The following is a 9,169-nucleotide window of genomic DNA, read 5'->3' on the forward strand; positions in this document are numbered from 1 at the left end:
ATGGGAAATAGGATGCACTATATTGTCATTGGTTTCCATAAATACCAAGTGTTTTAGGATTTTTCATCTATCTAAACTATTCTCCATGAGACATCATATGGCTAGAGGCACTTGAATCCACGTCAAGAATATAGATTTGCAACTAATTATTATTATTTTATTACAAGTTCAAGAAATATACAATGCAAAAAACACTTACACATAGACCAAGACTGCCGACAAGCTCTTTCCCCTGTAGAGAGAGAAAGTGTTACACACCAATTGCACACAATCGTAGACAACAAATCTATACTATACAAAGAAGCTTCAGGCTTTCGATAGTGCCATACACTTCAACACTCAATCTTGCATGATATTGTTCAGTCATGTCCTTTGCATAAGAGAGAATACAACTAGTCCTTTATGACAACATTGTAGAAGAGAGACAAGATGCTAGCAATCTATATATATAGAATAGCCAATGACTAGTAGTTGCCCCACTCTTTCTCCAACTATCATGACCTCAAGCTAATGCCAAAACATTACCATGGACCCTTAAAAGCTCACACTCTCATGTGCATGTATTTTTACCAACTTTTAGTATAAGTAACACATTCTAATCCAAGAAATTTCCAAATTTAGTACCCTTGCCCAAACCTTTCATGTGCATGTACTTTTCTTAGCTTTTAGTATAAATAACACATTCTAATCCAAAAGTTTTCCAACTTCGGTACCCTTTCCCAAACATTGGCTCTCTTAATCCAAATATAAAAATTTAATCTAAACCTTGGGACTAAGGTTCATAAAGCCCAAAAGAATTCAAATATGCACATGAAGCTTGCATACTAAATAATCAACACGTGAAGCTTGCATACTAAATAATTAACTAATAATTTACTTCTTGACAATGAACCTTTGCTACTAATGGACTTGCCACTCATAGATTTGGCCATGTTCTACACAATTTATGCAATGTCCCACCTACCCAAAGAGTTAGGCATTAATGAAATGTTAATTCCAAGCTTGGGAAAACGCCTCAATAGTGTAGAGGGGTAAATGCCACTTACATCTATTTTTCCAAGCTCAAGATTAACATGTGATACTTCTAGCTTTTGGGACAAGTAGGACATTGCAAAAATTGTGCAAGACATGGGCAGGCCCACCAGTGTGGCAATGGTTCAATAGTTCAGAGCTACAAAGTCAATTAGTTAATTACTGTGTAGGTACAAAGCATATATATATATATATATAGTTATATATATATATATATATATATATATATATATATAATTAGGGCTTTTGAATCTTTGTGCAAAACTTACGAAAAATTTATTAGATTTGGGCAAGAACCCAAAGTTTGGTACAACACAAAAACTTAAGTAATTTGGAGAGTTAGTTATAATTGTTTTTGTACAAAAAGGGGAAAAATGAGAAAAACGATGAAAACATCTCGGGCAGATCGTGGCAGTTTTGCACCAGTCTCAACATCAGCTTGAGGTCATGGCAGTTGGAGGAAAAGAATACAACCTTTCTGGCAATCATGGCAATGGGAGCGGCAATTATGGCTATCCTACATACATGGCTAGCATCTTTTCTTCCGCAGATTTGTCACAAAGAACTAGTTGTGTTCTCTCTTTTATTTGCAAAAGACGAGGCTAGACAGCATCATGCAGGCTCAATCGAAGTGTCTGGCATCAACTACAAATTAAAGCTTCTGCATTTAGCATACATTTTGTATCTAGGTTTGCATGCAAGTCATATGTCACACTTTCTCCAGAGGGCACAAAGCTTGATGTAGATAGCACTCTTGGTCTGCATGCAACTACTTTTAAAAGACTTGTGAAAATTGAAGCCTTTGTGGAATTGGGGACTATTAGTCGCAATTTGGTGAGAGAAGCCAGTGATTTAGTGAGCATACACTGCTGGACTAATCTATGAAGAGCAAGTACAAGAACAAATTGCTAGTTAGAGATTGCTAACAACTCAAACTTTGGGTTTCAAATCAGAATTGCAACTTTTTACTCAGATTGAACAGCTCTAATAGTTATCTTAAAGAACCACAAGGGATGCCAAGCTTTGGGGTCAATCTGTGTCTTCTATCTTTGAGCAAGAGCATTCTGGCTCCCCCTCTGTGAAGTGACTTATTGCTGAAAGGTTTAGTAAGTGCTTTTCGAAGTTAAGTTAATTATGTTACTACCCTTTGCAAATGTGGAGGCCGATTTCAGGCTAAGGGAAATTTTGGTGAGGCACCTGATTTATCTCCTCTTAGAGCTTGAAAACCCACCTGGCACCTTGGCTTGTTGGGGGCTATCCATGCCTTCCACTTTGCCAATTTACTTTGCACTTTCTCGTGATACCTTGGTTAGCTATGGTTTCTTAAACCCACACGATCTGTAGATGTGACTGTAGTAATTCACATCTAAAAATGCGCACTCACCATTGTTTTACTTCTAGATTGTTAGCCTTAACAGCCACTACACATCTGCAAAGTTTCATTAGACCTAAGATTGCCCGTATGACGTGTTGAACTGAAACAATGTTTATTCACAAATTGGGAAGAACTTTCTTCCCTTTTCTCCTCAGATAAGTATCCCAAGACCAAATCAGAGCTTGGAACATAACCTTCATCTTTCAAGTGCAAATTCATCATTTCTAATACAGCTGAGATACCCTTGCTTAGTTTGCCACCAACAATAAACTCATGCAATTTTTGGCTCACCTCTAAGGATGCAACTGCAGGCTTTTTCTTCAGACCTAACTGTTTCCTCATCTCCTCTACATTGTTTGCATCTGTGTACCTGCCAGCAGTTACACACATATCTGCCATCAGCAAATAAGCAGCAGCATCATCTTGATTTGCCTGAGCAAGCCGCTGAAAGCATTTACGCCCCAATGCCACTTGTCCATAAACCTTACAGGCACTAAGCAGAGTTGTCATGATTTCTTTGAGAGGGAAACACTGAATGGCTTCAGAAGCAAAATCCTCTGCGTCATGAACATACCCAGCTCGTGCAAAAAGATCAATCAGGCAAATGTAATGATCCAACGTAAGTTGATTGCTCATTTCTTCTCTCATTTGTTTGAAATACTCATGGCCCTTGAGTACCAGGCTGGCATGGCTGCAAGCATCCAGAAGACATGTGAATGTAATAGCATTTGGCTTTACACCATGCTCTTGCATGTCCTCAAAACATTTAACAGCCATGATACCCTGGTGATTTTCACCATACCCTTTTATCATTGTGTTCCATGCTACAACATCTCGAACTGGCAGATGATCAAACAATTTCTTTCCTTCCACTAGTGAGCCACATTTGTTATACATGTCTACTAAAATATTTACCAGAAGAGGATCACTTTCTATTCCTAAATGCTTGATTTTGGCATGAATTTCCCTACCTGCTTCTAAAGCTCCCATGTATGCACAAGATTTCAAGCAGTGAACCAAGGTGGTAGTATCAACTGACACAGTTTCTAGGTACATCCGGTTGATGCAGTTAACCACTTCTTCATGACACTGCTGATTAGCATACCCTGAAATCAAAGAAGCCCATGAAACTGCATCTCGAACTGGCAGTCTGTCAAACACTTCATGAGCTTCTACAAGCAGGCCACATTTTGCATATGTGTCCACAAGTGTATTGCCCACAAAAAGCTCCCTTTCCAATCCCTTTTTGATTACTTCAGTATGTAATTCTTGCCCTGTTTCTGAAGCTCCTATAGCCGCAGAAGCTTTCAAACAACCGACATATGTGATCACATCTGGAGGTACTCCTTGTGCTTGCATCTCTTTATAGGAGTTTAGTGCTCCTGTGCCTAAGCCATGCTCATCATAACCTGCAATTAGAGCATTCCATGAAACGACATCTCTGATTGGCATGTTGTCGAACACTTTCCATGCATCCTCGAGTAAGTTACACTTGCCAAACATATCCACCAAAGTGTTCGCAATGGAAATGTCACTTTCCCAGCCCTCCCTAGTGATTTTCATATAGATTTCTCGACCTTTGTCTATGAGTCCTATACTTCCACATGCTTTCAAGCTGCAAACGAATGTGACACTAGAAGGGGACACGCCCTGCATCTGCATCCGTTCAAAATAAGCCAGGGCTTCTTCCCCATGGCCCTCTTCAGTATAACCTGCAATTAACGCTGTCCATGAGATGGTATCATGAACTGGAAGCCTGTCAAATACTTCTTGTGCTTCAACAAGTGAACCACACTTACAAAACATATCAACCAACGTGTTTCCTACCAAAAGTTCTGTTTCCAATCCCTGTATGGCTATTTTTGTGTGAATTTGTCGACCTCTTGGTAATGCTTTTGGATTACTGCATGCTTTCAAGATGCAAACATAGGTGTTTGCATTTGGAGAAATAGCAGTCAGTTCCATCTGTTCAAAACAGTTTAATGCATCCTCACAAAACCCATTGTCTGCGTATCCTGCAATCAATGCAGTCCATGAGACTACATTTTGAGCTGACAGCTGTTCAAACATTTGATGTGCTTCCGCAAGTGAGCCACATTTGGAGTACATATCAACTAAGGTGCTGCCAACGAATACATCTCCTTCCAATCCCAATTTGATGATCTCAGCATGAATTACTTGACCTTTCCTTAGGGCCCGTAAGCTACAACAACATTTTAAGCTGCAAACAAATGTGACAGCATCTGGCAATATGCCCTCCAGCTGCATCTGCTGAAAACAGCTCAAAGCTTTTTCACCAAGCCCATGTTCAGCATATCCAGCAATCAGTGCGGTCCATGAGACTTTATTTCGAACCTGCATCCGATTGAACACATCTTGTGCTTCTACAAGTAACGCACACTTGGCATATACATCTACTAAGGCACTGCCCACAAAGGGGTCTGTCTCAAGCCCCAATCTGGCTGTGCTGACACGTAGTTGGTTGACTCTTTCCACATCTTTGATTTGAACACAGGCTTTAAGCAAAGCCACAAAGGTGTAACTGTTAGGTTGTACTTTGGCCGCTTGCATGTGCTGAAAAAGAAGGTAAGCACGATCTGATTCATGATGATCGGCATAACCCGAGATGAGGGAGCTCCAAGCGTACTCATTTTGATCAGATAAGCGATTGAAGGCCTGCTGAGCGTCAGGTAAACTTCCACATTCGACCAGGAGCGGCACAAGGTAATTACCCAGGACTCCGTGGGTTTCTAGGTCATGTTCGCACAGACAGGCATACAAGTGCTTTGCAGCTGCCAAATCTCTCTTCTGTCTACAGTTCTGCAAGATGGCGATTAACTTCTCTGTGGACGGCACCCCGATCATCCGGGAAAGCCTTCTTTTAAATCATCGACAGAAACACCAATCCATTACTGCTGCTGCTAAGGTGTACCAATCCATTACTGCTGCTGCCAAGGTGCACCAATCCATACTGATCCGGGGAAACCTTTTTTAATCGTTAACGGTAACTTCCGAAATCCCTGTTGCTACTAATGTGCGTTTGGCTGCTGTGGAAGTCTTGAGAGGTCAGATTCGCGGCTCTGGGCTGACGGCACGTGCACTCAAACTTTGCATTTGCATGACATCAATCTGATCTTTCAGAGATGCCAGACGTGATGCTCAAGCACCGGCTTCAAACTCCATAAGCATAATAAGGAATACCCCTCGACGCATTGCCATGGTGGATGGCTGCAATTAGCGTGGTTATACACCAACGGATGGATGCTCAAACCCCCTCGAGAGTATATACGTACTCTATACAATTGGGCGCAGACATCTTACTAGTATATTATCTTAGGCTCGTTACACATCAAAAAAGGAACGTCCATTTTCTTAGCTTTAACCAATCAAAATACTTATTTAAGGGTTGGCGTCCGCACTTTTGTACACGCTGGAGAGGACATGATCTGTTGTTTACCTATTAAGCAGATGAACTCCCCGTCCATTTTTGGACGGGGAGTTTCCCTTGTCCACTTGGTAAAGTGACAGACAAAGATGCACTTTTTATATTTGTAACCAATCAAAAGATTTATAAGTTTATTTTTTAAATTTTTTTTATAAATTGTGTTTATTTGGTGTGTAAAAATATGACGCCCATGTCTGTGGCCAGTTTCAAAAAGTGTATGCCCACATTCTAGGCGGGGGTTGGTGGTCCATTACTTGGTGTGTAACCAGCCTTACTACTATATTATCTTAGCTATAGGTTCGAAAAGCCCCGAACCTCCAGAGGGCTTCTTAAGTCTGCCCCCTTTTCCAAACCTCCCTTTGTCAATCAAAACCCCTCCCCTCCTCTCTTTCTCATGTGCAATATCTCATTTTCTCTTCCCCTCCCTCTTCATTTCCCCTTTTTAAATTAAAACCCCTTCCTTTCTCTCCCACTTATAATCTCTCTTTCTTTTCCTTATCCCCCCTCTCCCTCTCTCTCTCTCATGTGTAGGGCCTAGGTTCTTTCTCTCTCTCTCTCCTTTAATTAAATGTTATCTTAGCTATAGGTTCGAAAAGCCCCGAACCTCTAGAGGGCTTCCTTTTCCAAACATCCCTTTTTCAATCAAAACCCCCTTCCCTCCTCTCTTTCTCACATGCAATATCTCATTTTCTCTTCCCCTCCCCCCTTACCTCCCTTTTTTAAATTAAAACCCATTTCTCTCTCTCTCACTTATAATCTCTCTTTCTTTTCCTTATCCCCCCTCTCCCTCTCTCTCTCATGTGTAGGACCTAGGTTCTCTCTCTCTCTCTCTCTCTCTCTCTCTCTCTCTCTCTCTCTCTCATTTAATTAAATCAAACTACTTTTTAATCAAAAGTCTCTCTCTTTCTCACAGTTAAATTAAACTTTTTAATTTAAACTTTTCATTAATTAAACATTTTAAAAGTTTTTTTTAATTTAAAGTTTTTCGAACATAGTTTTTCCCACATTTTGAGAATGAGATAAAATAAAAGAGAGAAAGAGAGAGAGAGAGAGAGAGAGAGAGAGAGAGAGAAAGAGAGAGAGAAAATAAGAATGATAAAAAGAAGACGGATCAGAGAGAAGGGAGAGAAAGAGGAAAGAGAATAGTATTTTTTAATTAAACATTTTTCTTCTCCCCCTCCCCCCTCTCTCTCATGCATAGGGCTTAGGTTCTCTCTCTCTCTCTCTCTCTCTCTCTCTCTCTCTCTCTCTCTCTTTGTGAGATTAAACTTTTTAATGTAAACATTTTATTTAATTAAAATAAGGAGAGAGATAGAAAGAGAGAGAGAGAGAGAGAAAGAGAAAAAAAAGAAGAGGAGAGGGAGGGAGGGAGAGAGAGAGAGAGAGACGAAAGAAAAAATGAAAAGAGAGGAGAGAGAGAGAGAGAGAGAGAGAGAGAGAAAATAAGAAAAAGAGAGATTTTGAATACAGTGAGAGGAAAGATAAAATTTAAAAGAAAGAAAGAGAATTATAAAGAGAGAAAATATAAAATTTAAGAGAAAGTGTGTGAATGAAGAAGAGAAAAAAGAAAAAGAGAGGAGAGAGGGGGGAGAGAGAGACAGAGAGAAGAAAATGAGAGAGAGAAAATAAGAAGAAGAATTATAGAGAGAGAATTATAGAGATATGAAAGATAAATTTTAAAAGAGAGAAAAGAAAGAGAAAATAAAAAAGAGAAACTTTCTTTTTAATTAAAATAAGAAGAGAGAGAAAGAGAGAGAGAGAGAGAGAGAGAGAGAGAGAGAGAGAGAAATATACAAAGAGCAAAAAAGAAAGAAGAGGATAGGAAGGGAGAAGAGGGGGAACAAAGAGAAAGAGAATTACAGAGAGAGAAAATATAAAATTTAAGAGAGAGAGAGAGAGAGAGAAAGAAAAAAGGAAAAGAGAGGAGAGACGGGGGACAGAGACAGAGAGAAGAAAATGAGAGAGAAAATAAGAAGGAGAAGAGAGAATTATAGAGAGAGGAAAGATAAAATTTAAAAGAAATAGAAAAGAAAAAAATTAAGAGAGAAGAAAAAAAAGAGGAGAGAAGGAAAAGAGAGGAGAGGGAAGAGAGAGAATAAGAATAAGAAGAAAAAAGAGGAAAAGAGGAAGAGAGATGGGAAAAAAGAGAAAAGAGAACATTATTTTTAAAATTTAAATATTTTTTGAAAGTGAGAGGAAGGGAGAGAGAAGGAGAGAGGGGGAAGAGAGAGAGAGAATATAAAATTTAAAAGAGAGAGAAGGAGAGAAGAAAAGGATAAAATTCAAAAGGGAGAGAGGGAGAGAAGAAAAAAAAGGAAAATTAGGGGAAAGGGAAGAATAAGAAAAGGGGGCGGAGAGAGAGAGAGAGAGAGAGAGAGAGAGAGAGAGGAGAAGAAGAAAGAGAATATAAACATAAAGAGAAAATTATATACAGGAAAAAGATAAAATTTACATACTTTAAGAGAGACTTGGGGGGGGAAAGAAAGTGAAAGAAGAAGAAGAAGAAGAAGAAGAGAGAGAATATGTAGAGAGAATTATAGAGAGAGAGAAAATAAAGTTTAAAAAGAGAGAGAGAATAAAAAATAGAGGAGAAAGAGAGAAAGAAAAGAGAGGAGAGAGAGAGAGAGAGAAAATAAAAATTTTAAAAAGAGAATGAAGAGAGAGAGAGAGAGAGAGAAGAAGAAGAAAAAAATGAAAAAAGAGGAGAGGAAGAGAAGGAAAAGAGAGGGGAGAGGGGGGAGAATAAAAGGAGAGAGAGAGAGAAAGGGAAGAAAAGTGGGGAGAAAAAAAAGAGAGAGAGAAAAAAATTGGACATAGGGAATTTGGGGGAGAGAGAGAGAGAGAGAGAAAAAATAGGAGAGAGAAAGATGAGAAATGGATTGTTGAGCAGCAACTTCGCTTGCCGCTTCGAGGCAGCAAAGCAGCCTAGCGTTCTGTGCGCGCAAAGAACGCTAGTAGGTATAATACATATAGCAAAAGAATAACCTTTGCAAAAAAGAGAAATATAATAACATATAATTTTTTTGATTGGTTGCATATGTAAAAAGTGGTCATTTGTGTGCCATTTTATAAGGTGGACAGGGGAGTTTACCAGTTAAGTGAGTAAACAATAGCTCAATTTCTTCTTGTGTGTAAAGAAGAGTGGATGCCCAATCCTAAAATAAGTGATTTGATTGGTTAAAACATACAATGTGGGCTTCCATAGTTTGCTATGTAATTGGCCCTAGATGGTGCACAGATCAAATGCCATAAGCGCGCGTAGTGAGCACCAAAAGGTCCCCAAGAACAAAATAACTCTACTTTTTGCACAAAACTCT

The 9,169-nt window shown here is 39.2% G+C and overlaps 1 protein-coding gene across 1 annotated transcript; it reads right to left on the reverse strand.

The window, feature by feature from the left end:
* Window positions 1-1,409: 1,409 nt before the first annotated feature.
* LOC148035053 (pentatricopeptide repeat-containing protein At5g27110-like) lies at window positions 1,410-5,691 on the reverse strand. The gene has a single exon (XM_087679947.1). The coding sequence runs from the start codon at window positions 5,270-5,272 to the stop codon at window positions 2,444-2,446; it is 2,829 nt and encodes a 942-aa protein (XP_087536073.1). The 5' UTR covers window positions 5,273-5,691; the 3' UTR covers window positions 1,410-2,443.
* Window positions 5,692-9,169: the final 3,478 nt, after the last annotated feature.

This window comes from Lygodium microphyllum, chromosome 6, assembly GCF_053477565.2.
Source record: "Lygodium microphyllum isolate KBCC chromosome 6, Lygodium_microphyllum_v1.1.10, whole genome shotgun sequence".
Classification (NCBI taxonomy): domain Eukaryota; kingdom Viridiplantae; phylum Streptophyta; class Polypodiopsida; order Schizaeales; family Lygodiaceae; genus Lygodium; species Lygodium microphyllum.

Coding starts and splice junctions, on each gene's coding strand:
- LOC148035053 (XM_087679947.1), bottom strand. CDS start 5,272: ATGATCGGGGTGCCGTCCACAGAGAAGTTAATCGCCATCTTGCAGAAC.